Raw genomic sequence first — 24,456 nt, 5'->3', positions numbered from 1 at the left:
AATGGAAGTCCTGAGGGTAACGGAGAGGGTGACAGAGAGGGTGATGCCAGGGAGAGGGTGACGCCAGAGAGAGGGTGACAGGAAGAGCATGGAGCCAGGGTGAGGATGACAGGAAGAGCCTGACACCAAGGAGAGGGTGACAGGAAGAGCGTGAAGCCAGGGAGAGGGCAACGCCAGGGAGAGGGTGACCGGAAGAACGTGATGCCATCTAATGGTTTTTCCAGTCTTTGCGTAGCCCAGGACTTACGCCTACAGTGCGATACACACAGGCTGATCGGGGCCGGAGCTGACGTCACACACCCTCCTTGAAAATTCTTGGGCACGCCTGCGTTTTTCCTGACACTCCCAGAAAATGGCCAGTTACCACCCCCAAACGTCCGCTTCCTGTCAACCAGCCTGAGTTCACCTAGCGATCAAAACAGAAGCTGGATTTTTTCACAGTTTTGCCTTACGCGTGCACACTACAATCCGTACGCATGCGCAGACATTCGATAGTCGGACGCTGTGCGATTTCGCACAACAGCGATCAGGTCTGAAGTAGGCCCATAGTGCATACACACTATACGATGTGAACAAGTTATCGTTACAAATCATCTCGTAGCGATAAACTGTCCATAAGATGGCATAGTGCGTACCCAGCTTTAGAGAGTGTATGGTCTGGGGACCTTCAAGAAAAGTAATTGTAATCCCACCCTAGCTGCCATTTTATACAGCATAGTGCTCTACAGTATAATGCAATACAGTTTGAGTAGGAAGGAGTTCCTATGTTTTATTTAAGCACTTTAAGAAAAAGACACAGAACTCACACTGCGATTCACTAATGTCTGCCACAGCCTGCTCCTCACTATCCACTGGCCTGGAAGGTTCTGCTGCGTTGTTCTGCTGGGACTGGATGGGGCTGTGCGGTGCTGTCAGGAACTCCCAGCTCTACTACAGTATACACACTCCGGTCTCCTAGTGTGGGCGAGTCCAGCGCGTGACGTCAAGACATGGCAGACGTCATGAAGCGGCATGATGTCTCCCCCCACGCCCGCAGGGCTCCTCTGGGAACGGAGCCCGGAAAAGAAGCCAGATTCTGCTGCCCAGCTGAGGCCCTCACCCTCCGCGCCTGCAGCCGCCGGGTAAGTCAATAGCTAATGACTGCCCAGCTGCGGTAAAGAGCGGAAACCAATAACTGCCCGGCCGTGGTGGTCTGATAGGCCCCGCCCCCTCCGACAAAAGTGGGATGGCTATACAGCAACCTGACTGCGAGTGAGTGCTTGCCCCTCCTTCCCCCCGAAACCGGCCAATCACAGTGATAAGGGCGTGCTTTCATATGGACTTAAAGCACTCCCCTGTCAAAGAGACACTTATGCCAGTGCCGCTTCCAGGGCTATTTTGAATGGGCTTTTACTGCCCGATGCTTGGCCCCGCCCCCCTCTTCCGGCCCTTTCACATTGACAGCGGGAGGCACCGCGAGCGGTGCCTCCTAAACACTTTTAAAACAGTTTTTTACAGTGTACAAATGATTAAAATAATATAAGGGGTAAAGCATATACTTATGACACAGAATATGTGTCATAAGTATCTTGTTTGTATTTTAATCATTAATGACAGGGGAGGCACTGCCTCCCCTGACTGCACGTCCCTGTTGTGGAGGTGGATATTAAAATACTGGAGCAATTCAATATTGCTCAGGGGCATGGACAGCTGCTCCAATATGCAAACATCCCTGCGATTCCTACCACTTCTGTTTCCAATGTGCATTAGCGGTGGGGATTGGATCCTTCTTCAAAGCCCAGACCTCCTTTAACCACTTAACTGACAAATAATTTTTTGAAAAATGACTCAGAAAATGTTTTTTTTAATGAGTCATTTAGTTGTAGAATGTGTATTTAACCTTATTCAAAATGATTTTAGTTAAAAAAAAAAAATTATATTTGAAAAAAAAAACAAAAAAAGTTTGCCCCCAAACATCGGTCACCAAACATCAAAACATCGTGACCATCGCGGCTTTCATTTTGAAAGCCGGGACAGCCATCAGGTACACGGGTCATTTACACTTCCCCGGCGGCTGCTATTGTCTGCCGCCGCTGGGTGGGTGGTCCTGCCGTGCTGACTGATCAGCAGTATACCTCCCAGCATGACCCTCTCCAGCAGGGACAGAATGCTCTGCTCCTGGACTTCCCTCCTAATTTATGATTGCCATCACCTGTGCTGAAACACCTTTCTCATCCATTAACCTGTTCAAAACAGCTTCCGGCAATCATAAATTAAGAGGAAAGTCCAGGAGCAGAGCATTGTGTCCCTCCTGGACAGGGTCATGTTGGGAGGTATGCAGCAGTGATCGGCAGCACGGCAAACACTGGGGGAGGGTCCCTCTGACAGCAGCAGCAGAGGGAAGTTTCTCTTCCCTGCCGCTGCAAACACTCTCTATCTGACTGGTTGCATCCTGTGCGACCAGGTCAGATAAGACACTTACTGCATACCTCCCAACTTTAGCCGCTTGCAAAGAGGGACACACGCGCGGCGAAGCTGCGCGCGCTCCCGAAAAAGGGGCGTGGTCTATGGGAAAGGGGCGTGGCCTCGCGGGAGGACCCGCGATCGCGAGCCACGCCCCCGATTTCGTCATTGAGGGGGCATGCCCAGCGCTCCGTGAGCTGCTGGCATGCCCTCTCTCCCTCTGTCTGCACTGAATAGACGCTGTGCGCATGCGCACAGCGTCTATTCATCGCTGCTCTGCTAAGCAGAGCAGCACGTGCAGGAGCCTCCCAACTGCCCCCACCGCGGGACACTGCGGCCCGCGGGTGGGACAGCGGGACTGTCCCGCGAAAATCGGGACAGTTGGGAGGTATGCTTACTGGCATGCTTGCTGATGCGACCATGCCAGGCAAGTGGTTACTTAGGAAAGAAAGGGGTTCCGGAAACCGAAGCCATCTGAATAAGGGTCAGCCACATTGGGTACCTAATAAGGAATGGGCCAGTTACTTACAATTTAGTGCTAGTGGAAGGGGTGTGTATCCTTTTGAAGTACCATACTGTATGTTAGAGAAGGATGCTGATGATATTATATCAGGGAGGCCTGAACTCATTTACACATTGCTACATTTCCAATTGACCTAGTATTATTATGTTAATTCTAGAGGAGCCATTTGTCTCCTTTGTTATTATTTTAGTTGCTCCCTGGATCACAACAGGATATTTAAAAAAGCTGTCTGCCAGCATGGAGTGTTTGGAAGGAACTTCATTGCAGAAGATACTACCTACTTTATTCTATATAGTGTATACTTATACCACCATATTACAAAATATATATGCTTGATTAGGTTTGCAGCACGTGTTTATCACAGTAATTTTGCAGGAAATCCCCCAATACAGCCATTTGTGGGGGATAAATAAAACAAAATATGGTCTAAGGCGCTGTGCTGAGTAGTACTTATGCAAAAATGTATATCAGCAGCCACCAGGAGAAGAGGTATGCCAGCCTCATAAAGTGCAAATATATAGAAATTTCCTAGTGGCGCTTAATAATACATACAACAATACATATACATCAATAGTATTTATTGTATAAAATCAGTAATATTACACCCCCCCCCCCCCCCCCCCCCCCCGGTACATACAGTAATTTACCAGAGATTGACACTAGATAAAACATGAACTAAAACTAAACATAAAAAGCCATAATTAAATTGTAGCTATAAATAAGTCACCTGAGTAAAACATGGGACACTGATTTATTTTTATTTTTTTCGATAATCCAGCAATTGTAATGGCTCCTGAGCAGAATGACCAGTGGATTGCCCCGGTATTGGATCAAAAACAACTGAGGTACTGTGAATATAGCTTAAATGCTCAGAAAGAGCCAAGTTGTCTCAAGTATTAACAGTCAATGTGAAACGTGTATGCCAAAATGGAATATCTCACCACCCACAAGTGACTGTCAGTGATGGTGTCCGATCCTCAGCCTCCATGCGCTGGGATCAGCATTGCAGCCTGAAGCATGTGCCTGAATCAGCGGGTGACGGAGTGTGGCCGTGTGCTCCCGTCTTCTCATTGGTAAAAGCCGGCGGAATGGATGGTAGGAATCTAGCGTCAGCCCCTGTGCGCCAGGACCAGTGCTGCAGCTTTGTGCAAGGCCAGGTAGAAGAAGTGGCAGCGGGTGATTGAGTGTGTCTGTTCGCTCACATCCCCTCGTCAGTGACAGCTGCCAACATTCAGTGCAATCAGGCAGCTGATACTTCAGAGGGTGGTGAGAATGATTGGCATGCCGTAGTGCAGATACAAGTAAAATTCCTCAGTGCTCGTTGAAGTATGTTTAATCACCCACCAGGGAGGTTCAGAAACCTGTGCCTTTAACGCATTTCACCGCACAGCACTGCAGCTTCCTCAAAAAGCAGGAGTGTTGCAGAGAGGCAATCCACAAGCTTTATACCTTGTTTCCAGGTGTATCTTAATTATAATGATTTTATTAATTATATTCCTTTTGTCTGGGCTCTCTATAGCTGGATTGCAAACCTCAGTGCAGTGTTACCAATTCAACTTTTAAAAGCAATAAAAGGTTACATTCGATCAGAATAAAGACAATGTTGCAATTCCATACAAAAGCATTCTAAGATGATATCCAACAATTATGAGAACTGGCAATAGGTACGATATAATTCCACAATGGTTTATCACAGCGTAAGTATAATTTATTGAATGACACATATTCACACTTGTGTTTATAATGAGACGACACTTGCAGAGAGACTAATCTCTTGTATCTTTATACAGGATTCAGGCTATTTATACACTACAACGAAACTTATTATTCGAAAAATTGCATTGGTGTCAAGAGTTGTTAAATATAGCTGAACAGAATGTCCAGATGTCTATATATGAAGATTTAAAATACCAATGCATAGAAAAGTTGGAGAAAGAATGATTTCTAGATTATGCACGTACCGCACTCGTGGGTTAGCACATATACAAAAAGGGAAATAATAGAGATGAAATAGGATATGAATAATAAGAAAAAATGTAAATCCCAAATAGGGAAACAAAAATTACTATAACAGTAGTACAAGGACAGAAGAGGGGGGGGGGCGAGACAGAGGTCAGGCAAACTCTAAATCAACCGTTTAATTTAAACCCTGTGGTTTAAGGGATTGAAGCCTCAGAATCCAAGAAGCTTCTTGCCTGCATAGGGTTCTGAAGCGATTATCCCCCCTCACCCCTTTGCTGGTGGCTGGGACATGTTCCAGTCCTACCAGCACAAGTCCCACATGGTCTCTATCATGACAAGGAAATTATGAAAAATACTGTGATTGGTATGTTTTTTCATAATGTTTCTCCTGTGCTCCATAAATCTTAGCTTGAGAGAACATGTGGTGTGACCCATATAACACAGTTGGAATGGGCATTTCAACAGATACACCACATAGTGCTACAATTAATAAATTACTCTATGGAGTATACTTTTTAAGACAGAAGATGTTACTGATTTAGTTTAGTATAAAGCTACAAGTGGTACATCTGGCATGGTTGCACCTGAAGAACCCAAAGACTTTAGAGCCTATCAAGATCCTTTGTTGCATCTTACACAGGCAACTAAGCGATCCTTTAAAGAAGCTAAGCCAATATATTCTTTAGGCTCCTAGCCTTTCTAAAGACAACAGAGGGCGTTTTATCTAATTCGCTGCAAAGTATTGGCACTGTAAATAAAGGATTATAATTTTTCTTAAAGATGTTTGAGATTTTCTTTGCTGCTACATTGTGTTTTCATATGAAAGAAAGGCTGTACTTATTTTTAAACATTTTAGATGGATCATTCCCACTATCGCTTTTCTTAGATCTGTTTATTGTCAATATATCCGATCTCACTAATTTAACTTAAAACCTTATCTAGAACTGTTTGTGGGTATTCACGATCTTTAAAGGCCTCAATTAGGTCCTTTGCTTGCTCTTGATATTTATTATTGGAGGTACAGTTTCTTTTAATATGGTATAGTTGGCCCTTATTATGATTACTAGAGTATGGTATGAAACTACACACATCCACACGTTTTTTAAAAGTGGAAATCGTGAAGAAGTCCTCCACCACCTCCATCGTGATATCTAAAAAAGTAAATTGTAAGGGATGGTGAGTGCATGTGAAGGATAAACAATACCTGTTGTTATTAATATAATCAATAAAATCCGTGACAGAGGTACTATTCCTATTCAAAACAAAGAACAGGTCGTCGATATAGCGACATTAGAGGACCAGGTTAGCGGCATAGGCACCTCCCCATATGTAGTTTTGCTCGAAATTGCCCATGTAGATGTTCGCAAAACTGGGTGTGTACCTGGTCCCCATCAACTGTACTGAGGACCTGTAAAGAGTGACAGTGATCAAACAAAAAATAACTGTGCAAAAGGATAAATAATATAGCTGACAAAAAAAAATTGCACTTCCCCTCTGAGATACTCGCATCTTGAGATAGACTTTGATTGACAGTTTCAATACCCTTTTGGTGTGGGATGTTGGTGTAAAGTGCCTGAACATCACATGTGATGAATTGGTAACCAGGGTCCCATTTCAACCCTTCCACTAGTTTAATAAATCCTGATGAATCATGGATATTTGAACTCTGAGATGAAGTATGTGGTTGAAGATGGCAATAAATGTAAAAAGACAGATATTATTAAGTGCCACTGGGAAATGTATATACATTTTGGGGGGTTACCTGCAAAAATCAAGCATTCACAGAATGTACCAAAACAGTTATAGGAGAAAAAGACAAAATCAGCCCCCATGAAATTTACCAAGCTTTCCATTCTAGAGTTTATCCCTGATAGATAGCGTAATCTGCAGATGGAGTTAGCCCATAGTAGACTTGGGCTAATGCATCTCAATTTTTTTTATGGAGAAGGATCCCCTGAATCCCTTCCCACCAGCACTTACTGTGACAGACACAACTTAATGGTCACCAGGGGCAGACTGGCCATCTGGCACTTTTTGCAAATTCCAGAAGGGCCAATGGCCCGGTGGTTCGGTTTGGCTGCCTGAAGGCCTGGTCTCACGGCACTCTACTTGGCTGGCATGTTGAGATGGGGGAGTACTGCAAAGACACGGCTCTGTGACTTGTGGCACACCCCCATGATGTGTGGTAAAAGAATGCAAGTGCTCAAAGAATGCCAGCGCTAATCCTTTCCCCAGTCCTTTCCTAATGGCCACGCATGTGAATTTGTCCATACCTGGAAGTCACAGCAGTAGCTATCCCTTTTAGATTCTAGCTGTGTTACTTAGCTAACTGATTCACACACAAACACCGGAGGAGACTAATTACTTTCACTTACTTTCAAAATCTAAAAATAAAAAAAAACCGCTGAAACTAGCATGCACTAAGGGTGGGTACACATTAGACAATTTGTACCCAGTCCGACATCGTGAGCGACGGGGACCCTTTATCAGCAAGTGCATACACACTGATAGCTAAAAGCTGATTAGTTGCTATTGGTAACTTCTCCACCTTATCTCTCTCAAAGGTTTTATACAGCTCCCCTATAGTGATGACACTGCACAGATCAATACGTGACCCGAAGCTGAAGCCAATCTAGGGCAAATGTTTACAGTGTGCGTTGCTTACTGTGATCTAAGGAAGGGGGCACATTGTAGAAATTTACTTTTACTTAATTAAGCATTACACAGAGAAACAAGTACAACAACAGTAGTTTTAAAAGTTAACAACAGGGTCTGCTGAATCATGAGATTTGATAACTCAGGTACACATGTTAAGTATATTCTCTACATTTATGTAATGAATCAAGGCATAGCAATAATCGCAGTGTCAGAGGGCGCCACTCCAATCCAAGGTGCGGGAACTCACTTCCTACCTTGCTTGTGGGAAGCGGCATTCTCTCCTCAGCCAGAGCCATCTTCCCATTGATATTTGGGAAGATGGCGCATGTGCACTAGAGACCAAAAACTCTGGCACAGTGCCAGAGTCTTCGCTTTCAATATGCAGGTTCCATCTTCCTGAAGATATCACTGGGAAGATGGCACCGGCCTTAAGTATAAGTATACTCAGGAGACAGAAAGGCAGTGGAACTGGGCCCCTGCAGCTGCCCAGGCCCAGGTAATTAGTACCCACTACCCCCATCTCGGCACCACTGGTGCCAAGGAAAGCAGGTGACTGAAGTATGGGGCCTGTCCTTTGTATTATGCTATGCTGTGCATTTCTGCAAAACAAGTCTGCCACTATCTGCTACAGATGTAGCCAGGCTCACTGTTGCTGGGATGCGTATGCACATGCATCGCAGCAACGCCTAGCACCCGCAATTCAGCAATGCGTATGGGTCGCAGGTGCGAATATATAAATGGGTACGCATCGTAGGCAACGCAGTCACGTGTGCAACTAGACGCAGCCACAATGAGCGTTGCTACATCTGTAGTTTATGCAGAGAAGCAAGTAAATAGCTTTTACACTTTCAATTAGCTGTGAAATGCTGTTTTCGCAGAAAAAAAAAAGATTTTCTCGCCACCCATGACAAGCCCTACTCCATTGTCTGCGATAAATTACCAGTGATAGTTTTAAGGTAAAAATGTCAGGATTTGGTTCTGAACTCCTGGGACACCCACATGAATGACTAATTAGTAATTAGGCACTTAGAAGTCTTTTTATTATTTTTTATTGGTCAATAATGGCATCACATTTTGAGTGTATGGAAGTTTTTTTTAAAGTATCTTATAATAAATACACATAATAAAAATAAAATAAACACATAAACCCACGATAAGCCGCTCTTTGTGGTAATTTTTTTGCAATGTCCACAAAAAGTCTGATTGCGGTAAATTACCACTTTATTGCAGCTAATTGAATTTACCCCTTAGGGGCTGATGTATCCAGCAGTAAAAAGAATGAAGAAGTGGACCAGTAAAGAAGTTGCCCATAGCAACCAATCATCAGCTACCTATCATTTTGTAAAGTATACTTGATAAATGCTTCCTCAAAGGTGATGATTAGTTACTATGGGCAAATTCTCTACTTGTGCACTTCTCCATTCTTCTCTGCTTGATACATCAACCCCTTATTTAGTTATCTACTTTATATAATTCAGGTAGTAAAACTGAGATTTTGATATACTGTATATTATGTGAAATACTGACTTATCTTTTTTCAAGGGGAATCTTCCCCAACTAAGGAATATAATGTTCAGAAATTAAGTTTATAGCGGTGCTCTTAATATTTTGAAAAGGAGGCCAAGAAATCTCAAAATGTTCATGACAGAATGAAGAAACCACGGTTGTTGCCAATGCCACGAGCATGTAATTGTATTTGACAGTTCTAACGTTGAACATTATCCACACTCAGCAGACAAGGGACTCTAACTTGCTTGGCAACGCTCAAAGGAATCCACAAAGTAACAGTGACAAAATATTTTAACATTGCTGCCAGAATGGCGGTTATAGGCATAGGCGTGCGCAGCAAATTTTATTAGGGGGTGCACCGCCGGAGGGGTGTGTCTAGCACCACCTTTTGGACATGTCTAGCACTATGTTACATTCAGTAATATCACATGGCTTAATCTAATTTCTCCCTAGTTCCTAATAATAAAGTAGATATAATTCCCCCCAGAGAAATAAAATGAAACATAATGGTGCGACCACCGGCCGGTACTAACTGTCCGCGGCAGCTGCACCCTATCGCTGCTTACACTTCCCCAACCTATCCCTGACCCAGTGGCAGAACTAGAGAGCTGTGGGACATATGTGCATATGCATCCCCCCATCTTTTCCCCACAAACACACCCCACCCCTAGCAACCCCCAGCACCTACACCCTGATATTGAGTAGGACACTCTGAAAAGTACCGGATATTTGGGGGCCAAACATTTGAATTTTAATATAATACAAGTCAAATTCAAATTCAAAATGTACACATGTGCCATCAGAGCCACATCTGCCTCTTTCTATGCCATCAGACCCCTCCTCCACAGGACACCAGCATTTGTCAAACATGTCCCCATGTTCACCAGCTACTGACAGTAGTGCCCTTTATTCACATTATACCATACAGTATGAGCCAAATTCACATTACGCCACACAGTATGAGCCGAAATTCACATTTTGCCACACAGTATGAGCCGAAATTCACATTATGCCACACAGTATGAGCCGAGTTCACATTATGCCACACAGTATGAGCCGAATTCACATTATGCCACACAGTATGAGCCGAGTTCACATTAAGCCACACAGTATGAGCCGAGTTCACATTACGCCACATGGTATTCCTCCAGCAGTGCCAGAAACACATAAAACCCACACTCGGGAAAGTACTGAATGCTTGGCATAGTTAATATATTTAAGTTTATCTACTTCTTTTTTTTTTGTGAGTGCACATGCATGCAGACAGTTTATTCCCACTGGCTGGCTGCACGCCCCCCCCCCCCCCTCTCCCCTCCCTGCAGGAGCAGACTCAGGCTCAGCTGCAGCACTGCAGTTTACTTAGTCACTGACTGAGCAGTGACTTACTGTCAGTCTCTGCTGAACTTGTCCTCTGGCACATGAGAAAAGAGAGAGCGTGGGCGGACACCACATCGCATACCTCTAGGATCCTGTCCCACCCGCGGGCAGCAGTGTCCCGTGGGCGAGGGGGCAGTTGGAAGAGCCTTTGATCACCCTCTGCTCTGCAAAGCAGCTGGTGATCACTGAATACATATTCAGCGTTAGGACGGGAGTGGGGGCTGCCCAGCTGCTCGGGCTCCCATCCTAGCGCTGAATATGTATTCAGTGATCACCAGCTGCTTTGCAGAGCAGCGGGTGATCAAAGGTTCTTCCAACTGCCCCCTCGCCCGCGGGACACTGCTGCCCACGGGTGGGACAGCGGGACAGGATCCGAGAGGTATGCGATGTGGCGTCCGCCCACGCCCCCAAAAGGCAGAAAAATGGTCAATTTTCGAGTCGGCGCGTGACTTTGCCGCACGATAGTCCCGATTTCATTGCTGCGAAAGTTGGGAGGTATGACACCGTGAGGCGGATGATTTGTACTTCAGCGCTCCAGAACCCAACGCATCCGCCGGCCAGTAAAGTATTATCTGACCAAGTGATGGGTGCAGCGTTCGGAGCCGGGGCACAGGAATCAGCAGCAAGGTTAGCGTCCGGGAGAGCAAGGGCTGTACGAGGGAGAGAGAGCTCGGGCGGGTGCGCGTCACATCATGAGGCGGAGACAGAAGGAAGTTTCTCTGTCAATGCACCCAGTGCGGCCACCGCAGATCACGGTGCTGCAGGCATGGCGTGTGGGGGGTGCGCACGCCTATGGCTATAGGTGTTGTTTAGAGATAAAGAATGCAATAGGTTGTCTTAGTTACTGCCCTCTTGAAAAATTTCTTACACATTAAGGTTCAAATATTAACAAGACAAGAAGTGCTTCACCTGGTTCAAGTAGTTATGGTTGAAGGGATTTAATAGAAATATTTTTTGAGACTGGACTTCTTTCATATGTCTGAGAATCAGAGTTTTGTATTAATAACCCACATGCTGATACTTGTGGTTCTCCAAGTACCAGCATGAGGGAGTGGCTTGCTGGGACCTGTAGTCCTTCCTGTAAAAGACTATATTTTTTACAAACTAAAACTCACTAATGGACTTATTTTTTTTTTCCACGTTTGTTTTTTTAATTAAAAATACATATTGTACAACATAACAATGAAAGTAAGTGTGCAATATCACTGAGTTATCTGTCAGGTTAAAACATTATCTTACAACTGAATACCTAAGAAGACCAGAAGAGGGATGTTTAAGGAGCACCTGGCAAGAGACTCCATTTGGAATTATACAGACTAAAGATTTTCAGGACAGATTTTTCTATCCTTGTTTCATAGCAAATGAAAGCTTAGGCTTCTGCCATAACTTCAAGACACAATTATACCAATAGTCTCTCAATGGCTTGTTGAACAGACTGGATCTGAGGCTTCAGTTGTGAACCTTCTTTGACGGAGACTGCACAAGCAATGACCGGTCTTGAGGATCCGCAGGCTCTTCCCAAAGCTAGCTTAGAATGCACAAAGACATAAGGGACATTCTTATCTTCACACAGAAGAGGAAGGTGAAGAATGATCTCCATGGGTTCAGCATCAGCTGCCATTACAATGAACTCTGCAATTCCTCTAAGGGTTTTTGTAGCTTCATTAGACCCTTTACGGAGTTGCTTGTAATTGGAGCCTTTTGCTGCACGAGGTTCAGGAGGGTCTTGGTAAGCTGCCCATCTGCCAGGGGGTAGACTTTGGGATTCACCTCTGGTTTGGTCATGCCTGTGCCGGCTCAGGTCCTAGCGGGTTCCCCTCTGCCCAGAAGCTTCATGGAGGAAAAATGAATTGCGCTGCAGAAAGCAGTAATGCAGCCACTAATGGACTATTAACTCGGCACCCACAGACCAGGGGTGCTGGGGATACCCCAGAGCTTCAGCCCTGGCCTTTGGTGCCCTGGGGCGAACACAACTTTTTGGGGGAGGGCCCCACCTGCTTACCTTTTACGCACATGCCTGATCAAAACTGACAACATTTCCAGCAGTATATACTGCTGCACCTCTACATAATACCCACATGCACCCTTGTGCTCATATACCATGCGTAAATCTGACTCTGGTGCTAGCCAGTGCCTCCTGAGCCATTTACCTCACAGCACGTCCCTGGTCCCCACTCCCCCAGGAAACCCGGGCCTGAATTAACTAGTTAGGCGGGTAATGCTATGGCCACAGGGACCAACATAAGCATGTCCACCTGGCTGTGACATTACCTCTCCACTAGTGGAGCCCAGTGCTGATTTTAAAAATACCGGGGACCTCACACATTGTTTCCCCTGTATCTTTTTAATCAGGCCTGGCTCCAAAAAGTCCGGGCTGGTTATGCTTTTGAGGGGGGACCCCATGTAATTTGTTTTCATTTTTATTTAACAGACAGAAGTATGCACAGATCTTACTGATCTATGCATGCTTCTGTAAAAAGCTGGTTTCTTTATAGGCAAGTTTATGGTAAGGTTATGGGTGCAAGTTTAAAACAACATTGGCAGAGTTGTATGTTATCCATAGGAAAATATCTGGATGCAGTTTTGCCCATTGTGAGTTGCAGGATTGTGGGAAACGGGTTGATTTACCAACGGACACAATACCGACGGTCTTAATCCCGACAGCCATTGACCGACAGTCAAAATACTGACATGGTCAAGATACCGACATTCATTATGCCGACATGTTCAAAATGCCGACATAGTCAGAAAATTGACATTTGAAATGCCGACATGTCAAAATGCCAACATGCATTTTTAAGGAATTTTTGCCCAAAAACAGACTTGTTCATACTTTACCATCCCAGTGAACCTGGATGGGGAATATAATAGTGTGCCGAGCACAGGGTGGCACCGTGCATGAAGCACAGACACGCAGTACACTTAGTGGATGCCCATGTCGACCTATGTTGGCATTGAAAAAAAACAGAAAACCTCATGTCAGTATTTTGACATGTCAGCATTTCAAATGTCGATAGTCTGACTATGTCGGCATTGCGAACATGTCGGCATAATGAATGTCGGTATATTGACCGTGTCTGTATTTTAACTGTAGGCCAATGGCTTTCAGGACTATGACCGTCAGTACTGTGACCGTCGTTAAATCATACTGAACCCGTGGGAAACATGTAAGTTTGCAAGTTCCTGCATCCTATTACACTGTCCAAATTCTAAAAATGTGCGAGTTTAGTGGTAAACTCGCACATTTTACAAATTCAGACCCTATTACATAGAGCTCAGTTCTTATAAGTGGCTGACCGTGATAAATGTGCCTGTATCTGGGGTACTCAGAGCCGGTTCTAGACTTTGTGGTGCTCAGGGCGAAAGTTTCCTTTGGCGCACTGCATATTTAAAATAGGGACAGTGCACAACGAAGGTGGGTGTCAAAAACCTAGGGGCATGGCCCAGAATAGTACCAATCCACATTACACCACACAGTAATGTCCGTTATTCTCAGTACACCTTATACACGTTATGCCACACAGTAGTACCCCTTAAACAGATGATAGAAGGAAGGCAGAGCTAAGACCAAGGGAAAATGTCCGCCGCTCCTAACTTAACTAGACGACCAGGGAACATATTGCTGCCAGACTGGTATACAAGAAAATGGCTGCCGACCTCCTGCAGTGGGGACATGTATTATAATACTCTGTACAGATGGTATTACAAGTGCATTTCAGATGGAAGGGGCGGGGCCATAGGGAGATCTCTCAGCCATCCTCCTCCTGCTCCTGGACAGCAGAGGCTGTAACTGTGGACAGGACATAGGTTGGCAGCAGGTGAGATTGGGTGGGTGCCGGTGGGGTGACTGCGACTGCACCCGCAGTCCCCAGCACCCAGGGCAGTTGCCATGCTTGACCGCCCACAGAACCGCCACTTGATATATTGTATTACATAAACTGTACTTTAGGGCAGACTATAGCTTGTTACATGCTAAATATGGGCTGGCGACAATCACTCTAAAATTAAATATTTGGAAACACCCCTCGAGAAATCCTGCATGTGCCCCTAAATTCAGAACAATCAACCAAGATTTAAGGCTCACTGCTTTCTCTACAACGTGTTTCTCTACTGTACTTTAAAAATGAATGTCCCTCCATTTTGTAAACTGAGGTCTACTGCAACGGACTACCTCTTGTGCAGTAGAGGGCGACCCTCCCCCTGGTATTTAGGCCCTAGAAACAGTGTGGCATTACTATGCTTTTCCCACTTAGATGCTGTGACACAGTAAGAATTTAGTCCTCATTGCATATGAACTGTTTTTAAAATTGGTGTGTGGTAATATTCCAGTTTTTCCAGGCGGCCAGGGCATGCTGACATCAGTAATGCCACACATAGATTGTATCACTGGAACTTCACACATCTAAGAAGGAGCCTGTTTTTCCCACAAAACTCTATAAAAATTACATTTTAGTTTAATATCACCTCTATGTGCAAACACTAGTTTTTAAGGCAGACGGTGGGCATTGAGGGAACGCAATGGCTTCAGAATTTTGGCAAACAATGCATTGCTTGGTCCCCCCTCACCTCTACCAAGAACGTTAACAACTGAAACCCCCACCGCACCGCCCCACCCCCACCCCCTGCAGTTCTGACACTGCAGGGTAATGTACTATTGCATGAAGACTGGGGTGTCCAATGCTCCTCTATATTAAACAAAGTTGACACTTATAAAGAATCTGTCCCTAGTCCTTGGTAAAGAAAACGTTGTTTTGTTTTTTTCCATATCCGTTTATGTTATTCATTCAGTAAGCCTTACTGAACCTCCATCAATCAAATGTTTTCAAAATGAAGTAGACATCATCACAGGTCTTCCCAAACTCCAATCCTCCTGTCTCTCTAGTCCAAGTGCCAAACTGTATTTGACAACTTAACACATTACCATAAAATAATGAAATCAATGTGACATCTTATCAAACACAACAAGAAAATGTGAAGATCCAGCAAATATCTGAATATCTATGTAGAATATATAATGCCAACATACAGCGACCACCCACAATTTGTATCTAGGACGGTAATCTATAATGTTACCCTGGTAAAATCTACTTAAGGTTGGAAATACATGGTGTTTGTTTAATGGTGCCTCATTAAAGTTCCTGTGTATGATTTTTTGCCTCAGTGACTCATCTCCCACACAGTGTGCACTGGAGACACAATAGCCAGATTAAACACATAACAAGGATACATTAATGTTCTAAATGACCACCATAAACAGTTCAAACTTTATAAGCATACTGCTTAAATCATTAGTCAGAACCAAATCCACATCAATTTATCAGTTCCATAAAATCAAAGTGTCATGATAAACAGAATAATGTGAATGCATATGTTGTGTGCAGAATAAATAGGGTATATTATAGCCATGAGGCAGACAAAACAAAGCAACATAAAATAATAAGGACCATATTAGGAAAATAGGGAAAATCAAACAAGAAATATAATAGTAATTGTACATCAAATTAGTTTCTATTAGAATACACATATAGTTCTGAAATGTCAGCTACAGTACACTGTATTTAGCTTATGCATTGCGTCTCCATATCTGAACCCTGTATCTTGCTTTAATGAAATTTAAACTTCAGTATGTCCCATACTCTTGTTCCCGTTCCTCATTGTTGTGTTTAAAGAAAAAAATAAATAATGAAAGCTATTTTTACTTTATAGCCCTTTACATGGAAATAAACAAAGTGGTCATAAAACAACACAGATACATGCGCACCTTATTTATATAACTGTCCTTTTTAGGAAATAAGGATGTGAATAATGTGCCCCATAGTCTCACTAAAGTTATTAGCAGCATGCAATATTATTCTCCTAGAATACAGCACAATTGTATAGTTACAGTTGACAAATAAACAGAAAATCTAGCAGCAACTCAGCTGTCACAAAAAGCCAACTTGTAACATCAACCTAATACATAGATGACAGAGAAAGTGTATTGTACAATAATACAGAGTTTAATCATCTTAATATGCAATAATACAGAGCTTAATCATCTTAATATGCAATAATACAGAGCTTAATCATCGTAATATGCAATAATATAGAGCTTAATCATCTGCATGTTGGTGCAATAATATTCACAGGACCACACTGATTGAAAGGAAATCAAAGTAAATAATTGCAATGCTTTAAGGCTGTAATTAGTAATTAGGTAAATCCAATGCTTCTCTTTGCAGTACTGTATATGCACTACTGTCAGCAGTAGGGCAGGTAACTGGGGAATTAATGCGAAGTGGCTGAAATGCAGACATTCATTGAACTCTATACCAAAACAGATGGACACAGAATGTTACACTCAGCATGTGAGCGCAGAGACCAGGGCTGCAGCTCATCCACATACTGCACACAGGCTGAATGGGATTCTGCCAGCAAGTAAAGCTGAGCTAGTAGAAAATCAACATACTGGATAATGAGACTGCTACCATGCCATACATCACAGTCTGCATACCATGAGCCAGGGGTACTTACTTCTTCTCCCCAGCCCCCCTGCCTTCCAGTCAGTCTCCTCCACTGCTCCATAGCTCTTCATTGGCTTGTCTGTCTCCAAGGTGGCAGAGATGGATTTCTTTAACTCTATGGATGTGTGCATGTCTGCTCCTGTGTTCTCCTTTGGTGTAGATCCCCGGCTGGTGTAAATATTTGGTAGGCTGAGAAGGTGGTGGGTGAGGAGGGAGGACTGTGCCTGCTCTCACTCACTCCATCCTCATGTCTCCTTCTTGGCTCCACAGCTCAGCTTTTAGGGGGGAGGCTGGAGGGCTGGGCTGTGACGTTACCGGGTCCCTATGGAGCTTTCAGAAGCAGAAAGGATGCTGCACGCATGCGCAGAGGAGTTTTTCCAGCAAAAGCTGGGTACCGCATATGGGGGGCACGGGTTTAACCCATTGCCTGCTGAGGTGCTCCCAATGTGGCTCATCACACCAGGCTCTCCAGCAAGTTTGTCATAGCACCTGGATTGTACTGAAGCGGATGTCTACTCTAGCAGCATGTACAGTAACGTGCTTGTAGATCTAGTGCTGTGTATAGTGCACCCAGGTGTGTATGCAGTGCACTGTCCAGCCTCCAGGTAGAGGAATAGACACTCTCAGCTGTCACTGTGCGCTGCTACTCTGTAATCTAGCATAGCACACATTACCTATACATCTTCCTATTGATCTTCCGGTAATGTTTGCTTGTTTCCTGATCTGCTAACTCTAACACTGCATTAGCAGTAACTGTACACCATAGCAACGAAATAGAGCCGTGCTTATATCATCCAAATTGCAATAGAAAGCTAAAAGTTCATTTTTATTGCCAAATATGGGAACTCCTGACATGGAGTTTATGTCATTGCATTACATCTGCCCAGTGGCTGCAGGGATTGGCAATAGTCAGCGCTCAGTGGCTCGAAAGATGGGGTTATCCTGTGCAGACAGCTCATTCATTATTCACTACCTGCCATGATCATCTTTCTCCAGCAGGTGCTGTTATTTACTTACATGTTCATTTCTGCCTACTGGTCAGAAACTCGCATGTGTGCTGATTGATGCCTGGGGTTCAAGGCAAATTTTGCATCTGAGCGCAATGTTAGGAAATGAGCCCTATACTGTATATTTACTGTAGATACTGACACTGTACTCCACTGACATTAGCTGCTGTAAATGGAAGATGACTTATCAATGTAGCTCAGCAGAGCATCACCTTGAAATGCAATATCGGACATGTTTGCTGTTTTATGATACATCATGTGGTGTTAGGCAAAATTAATTCATCAATTTTACATAATCTTAAGCAAGATTATGGTTGACTTCCCCAATATATATATATTGGAGCCATAGTCATCGTCAGATTAGGAGGTGGATGCATGGCATGCTGTACCGTCCGCGGGGCCCCCTTTTGTCAGGGGGCCCCCAGGCCAGAGCACACTGACATCACTAGCTTTCCCTCTTAAGCAGTAGCAGAACAAGCAGCCAGAATATGAGCAGGACAGTATGCAGTGAAAGCAGAGACACAGGAGTTTCATGAGCTACCAATAGAGCTTTCCGACCAGAGGAGAGATAGGAGGGCGGAGAGAGCTGTAAGTGACACAGGGATCGGAGCTTCTCCTCCTGCTTGGGTGTCTGAGTCTTGTGTAAACTGTTATGCAACTAAACCATTTGGGTCTAGAGATAGAGACACACACAGAGAGTCCTCCTGAGTCCTGTCCCAATGTGTAAGTAGTACAGAGGCTGCTGCTATTCTTGCACGTGACAAGAGAAATTATTTTATTTTTCTATGTGTATTTTAAGGTTAAGTTGTCTGAATATGTTATATAATAGTTATCATCAATTAGATGGATATATAAACAGTACCCAGCCATTATTAAACTATTAGTTTAAAACTAATATACCTCCCACCATGACCCATTCCAGGAGGGACAACATGCTCTCTACTTGGACTTCCTTCTTAATTTATGATTGCAATCACCTGTGTTGAAATACCTTTCTTATCAATTAAATGGTTCAACACAGGTGACGCCAATCATATATTAAGTGGGAAGTCCAGGTAGAGAGCATTTTGTTCCTCCTGGAATGGGACATGTTGGGAGGTATGCACAATCTAATATATACCCTCCACCTTCCACCGGGGCCCCCCTGTTTTAGTGCCCCGGAAACCCCCAAGGTTTAATCCGGCCCTGATTGGAGCGAGATAGAGAGATACTGTAGATAGATATATAGATAGAGAGAAAGATAGATAGATAGATAGATAGATAGATAGATAGATAGATAGATAGATAGATAGAGTGATTTGGCAAACTAAGCAGATAGTTTATTCTAATCACTGAGCATGCAAAGTTTGTGTCCTGTATTGATTGCAATCACAAGAAAATAAAACTGTGAATTTAAAAGTGGACCTTAAAAAAAAAAATGACAATACATCCAGGTTCTGTTGTTGCTTTTAGCATGTATTTTCACTGTTATTATTTGGATGCTAGATTAGAATTCTTCTCAGCCATAACAGAATTATTTACAGTACATTAAAAAGAAATTGCACCCTTACATGCACACACATTGGCTAGATATTAAACTGTTGTCAAAACTGCAGAATGCTAGAACAGATAATAGTACAGAGATGCACAGAGAAAATAGCTATGTACAAATTTAGCAAAAGGAGTGTCTGCAGCTCATATTCACTCATAAGCCCCCTAACTGGTTTACAATCTATTTTGTATGGAAGAAATAGGTGCCCGTGTGTAAGATCCATAAGTACTACAACACCAAGCTGTGGTTTTCTGCAAAAATCCAAATGTAATATACTGTAAATACACAACCAGAAAAGGTGAGAAAATATCATCATCTCAGGGGTGTTTTAGCAGAGGAGGGGGCCCCTGTGCAGACTCTGGGTGGGCCCACCTACTCTCTGTAGCATGGTAGACTCTGGCACTGAGCAGGTCTTTGGAAACATGGCACCCACCATGTTCTTGTGACAATTCACTACTACAAATGCGTGGTGGTCATTTTGCCAGTGATTTTTGCCACAGCTGCAGCATCAATAACATGGGACTCTCACATGGGTGCAGTGTTTGCGGTGTGGGCCCATTATAGATATGCCAGTGCATGATCTAGTGTAGTATATTATGGTTTCAGTTTATGCCCATCACCATCAGAACCACTAAGTGGGAGGAATACCAGAAATAGAACATAGTGTAGCTCTCTATCAGTAGTTCTATTATCAGTAGTCCTATTTTCTTGTCACTCTAAGACAATGACTTCTTAAAACCACAATATGGACCTAATTCAGAGATGTACATACACCCGATGCCTTACGTATATCTCCGATGTTTGTAGGTCTGCGCATGTGCAGAACAAGTCCTTTGTGATCGCTTGCAGCCCCCACCTTAGCGTTGCGGCTTTTGGGGGCGGCAATGGGGAAGTTCTGCAAAATGGGGGGTGCAACATTTTCTAGGCATGCCGACCCCAGGGGCTGCGTCTTTGGAAGCAGATTTCCTAGCCCTGGCAGAGGAGTTCTGGCAGCCAGTCTGATAAAACTTTGGCTCACGCAGATGGCTGAGGGCTTCGAACATTGATGGTCATGATGGTGATGGTCAATGCTGTGTCTTCAGATGCAACACTCAGATCACAGATGCTGCCAGGAGGCATCTGTTTCCTACAGACACCTCCTCCTGGCTGCACTGGCATATTAGTTGTACAGTAATACACAGCCGCTTCCTGCCATACATCTCTGAATTAGCCCTATGCCTCCATATACAGTATTTAAAAGAAGAAAAAAAACATATAGTATACACTGGTGTATTTATAATGGGTGCAGTGTGTGCGGTGCACATGGCCCCCCCGAGATCCAGGGGGGCCCACACCACACACCCTGTACCCATTTTTTCAATACTTACCCTCCAGAATCCCACGTTGCAGGATTAGTGCTGAAGAAATCTCTGGGAAAATGGCATGGTGAAATTTTTTCAGTTGTTTCACATAAGCGCAGTTGGAAAATCACTGGGAAAATGGCCACCGCGTAATTTTCCTGGAGACCTGCGCATGCGCACTAGACTCTAATGACCCTAGTGCCCAGAGTCAAGAGCACTGCCGACTAGAGAAGAGGGAGCCCAGAAAGAGGCTGCATACGAGCCTCCTCCTCTCTGAAGATGGCCCTGATAATATAATACTATCTTACAAGTGATATATTAGTGCAAGTGTTTCAATCTGAACCAAAAAATTGCCAGAACTAATATAAACACTTTGTGTCAAAAAACAGTGCAAACCTGTGATCCAAACCTGCGATATAAACACAAACAGTGCAAACCTGTGATCCAAACCTGCGATATAAACACAAACAGTGCAAACCTGTGATATAAACACTTCTTTGTGTCAAAAAACAGTGCAATCCTGTGATCCAAACCTGCGATATAAACACAAACAGTGCAAACCTGTGATATAAACACTTCTTTGTGTCAAAAAACAGTGCAAACCTGTGATCCAAACCTGCGATATAAACACAAACAGTGCAAACCTGTGATATAAACACTTCTTTGTGACAAAAAACAGTGCAAACCTGTGATCAAAACCTGCGATATAAACACAAACAGTGCAAACCTGTGATATAAACACTTCTTTGTGTCAAAAAACAGTGCAATCCTGTGATCCAAACCTGCGATATAAACACAAACAGTGCAAATCTGTGATATACTGTAAACACTTCTTTGTGTCAAAAAACAGTGCAATCCTGTGATCCAAACCTGCGATATAAACACAAACAGTGCAAAGCAAACCTGTGATATAAACACTTCTTTGTGTCAAAAAACAGTGCAAACCTGTGATCCAAAGAAGACTGCACATGTGATTCATCCACCACATTGAACACCTGTATACTACTGTGAATACAGTAAAAAAAAAAGTGCAACTGAAAACCACAAAGTAAATAATAAAGTGTAACTTACCATATATGTGACATAATCAGAAAACGTAGCTTCCACAATAAAAGTGTCCAAACTTGTACCAGATATAAATATAAATGGCGTTTGTAAATATTTCCTCCAGAGTGTCCAAATTTCTTATGGTCAGATGGACTTTTTTCAGTCAGGGAAGGAACAAATCTGTATAGTGTAGTATATTCCAACAATTTTATTGACATATACAAAAACAAATCCAAATGCCCATACGTTAAAACAATAAAAAAAATAGCTCATCTGAAAGATAACAGTATCATTTCTCTATGTCATAGTGAAAGTGAGGGTAGATTGGCTGGTGCGTTATCACCTTGCGCTTATCACTGGTTTATCAGTATTCCAGGATTAATACATACTGTATGCCCCAGAGTTCCTAACTTCCTACAGAGTCACAGTTGCGATTTCAGATGCACATACGCAGAAGTTTATTGAAAATGTATTGTGCATTCCTGGGTGGTGACTGGGTGGTGACAGGGAGTCGGTTACTCAGATGCACAAAGATAGACCTTCTATGGGTATGTTATGAGAGTGTTGCAGGGGTGTCGCTGAAGTGTTTTGCATACACAATGCTTAATCACTCATATTGGTGGGCATACTCAGACGGAAAATCAGGATAAAGCTGGTGCAAATTTTGATGGTGGCGTACTTTTCTTCTTTCTGAATATATTTTATTATAATTAGTTTTCCTAGGCAGCTACTGTATATTGCATTGATTGTGTCTGATTTTCCATTTTATTATTTTATATATACATTTATTTATATATTGAATATAAGCATTAAGATAAAATGTATTATGGTTGGCTGAATTTGTCAAAGTATTATTTTTATGTAGCGAAAGGTTTTGAAATGTAGAATCAGCTAGTGATATACATAAAATAATGCTGTTTAGTCGCTGATCTCTATACTGTGAAATCACTATTGTGTTGTTTTAATGTGCTGCAAATATTTCATTGGCATTGCCAAGCAATATTTGCCTATTCATTATCGCCCCCTGCTGCTGGAAGTGTACATTCTTAAAAAGCAATGCTAAAGCCAAATAGTTTATTGATGTTTTATTAAAACCATACTGTCATTGGAGGGGGGGGGGGGGGGGGGGTGTCATCAAATACTTTGGTATCTGACTCTCTGCAGTGCAAATTGCAACATCAGATACCATATTTTCAGAGCAATTCATGATTGGTGTATGGACAGCCTCTCCGAAAAGCAGTTGTCCCTTCAGAACCCATCATTGACAGCTATCCTGCTAATTAGTAGCAGTGTAACTTTAAACTGCTGGGTTAGTGTACATGTGCTACCTGAGTTCACGCATGTGATTGTGCACAGAGCAGGTCAGCACAGGCATAGGGATTGTGAGAAATAAATTTTTCGGAAAGCTGGTGGGGATCGCGTTTCGCCCTGTAAATCTTGTTCACCAAAGTCCACTGAGTCCACTTTGGTGAACAAGCCTTACAGGGTGAAACACGCGTCTAACTTACCTGGGCATCATTGATTCTTGTGCACAGGATCAGCCCTGACCACTTACCATCCAATAAGTATTACATTTTTATCTGACATTTATTCTAATATTAATCTATTGTACTTTACCTGTCTCTCATTGAATTTGACTTTTATAGCTATATGGTCTTTTTTGAAGATCCTTTTTTTCTTCTTCACTGTATATAAACTGTATATAAACAGCATTATCCACTCAGAAAAAATGCATACCTAAATGAGTAGAATTTGCCTCATATGAGATTGTATAAATTATACCATGAGTGGACCCAATAACTTGTTGTATATGTTTATTCTCCAATAGAGGCACTCTCTCTTCTTTGTGAATATCCTTCATTTGGAATATTCATTGTTCAATATCGCACCTCGACACACAGGGAGGCAACAGGAAATAGGGTGAGATTATTTGAGCTCTTTTCTTCTGGTCCATCCCAAAATGGACATCCCTTACTGACACAGATTTCATTAATGGCCACAAACACACTGACAGACACACTTACTGACACAGACACACTGACTGATACAGACGCACTTACAGACACAAACACTTATTGACACAGACACAGCTACATACACCCCTTACTGAGACTCCTACTGACACAGACTTCATTTACTGACACAAACACACTGACAGTCACGTACCTACACAGAAACTTTCAGACACAGACACACTTAAACACATCCCTTACAGAAGACCCCCCTTACTGACCCAGATTTCAGTTACTGACACAAACAGCGACAATCACACTGACTGACACAGTCACACAGACACACTGACAGGTACCCCTTATGGACACAGACACCATTATTGGCACATACATACTTACTGACAGACACCCCTTACTGAAACAGATACAACTTACTGACACAGATACAACTTACTGACACGCTCATACACACATGGTACAGACACCATTTACTTACACAAACACACTTACTGACACAGACACTACTTAATGACCGAAATCCCTTACTGACACACACACTTACTGACTCAGATACCACTTACTGACATGCACACACACACACACAC

General features: G+C 43.2%; 1 protein-coding gene and 1 pseudogene across 2 annotated transcripts in view; both read right to left on the bottom strand.

The window, feature by feature from the left end:
* BMERB1 (bMERB domain containing 1) overlaps positions 1-17,308 on the bottom strand; it is a 501,937-nt gene extending 484,629 nt beyond the window's left edge. The window contains exon 1 of one of the 2 annotated variants that reach the window (XM_063934360.1): positions 16,985-17,308. In XM_063934360.1, coding sequence (XP_063790430.1) covers positions 16,985-17,105 — 121 coding nt within the window. In that variant the 5' untranslated portion in view covers positions 17,106-17,308. The remainder of the gene's footprint in view (positions 1-16,984) is intronic. The other variant, XM_063934361.1, reaches the window with a different exon arrangement.
* On the bottom strand, positions 11,731-12,256 carry LOC134943648 (NHP2-like protein 1; annotated as a pseudogene).
* Positions 17,309-24,456: the final 7,148 nt, after the last annotated feature.

This window comes from Pseudophryne corroboree, chromosome 7 (assembly GCF_028390025.1).
Source record: "Pseudophryne corroboree isolate aPseCor3 chromosome 7, aPseCor3.hap2, whole genome shotgun sequence".
NCBI lineage: Eukaryota > Metazoa > Chordata > Amphibia > Anura > Myobatrachidae > Pseudophryne > Pseudophryne corroboree.
Note: the sequence above shows the minus strand (reverse complement) of the source record. Positions and strands in the feature narration are given on the sequence as shown.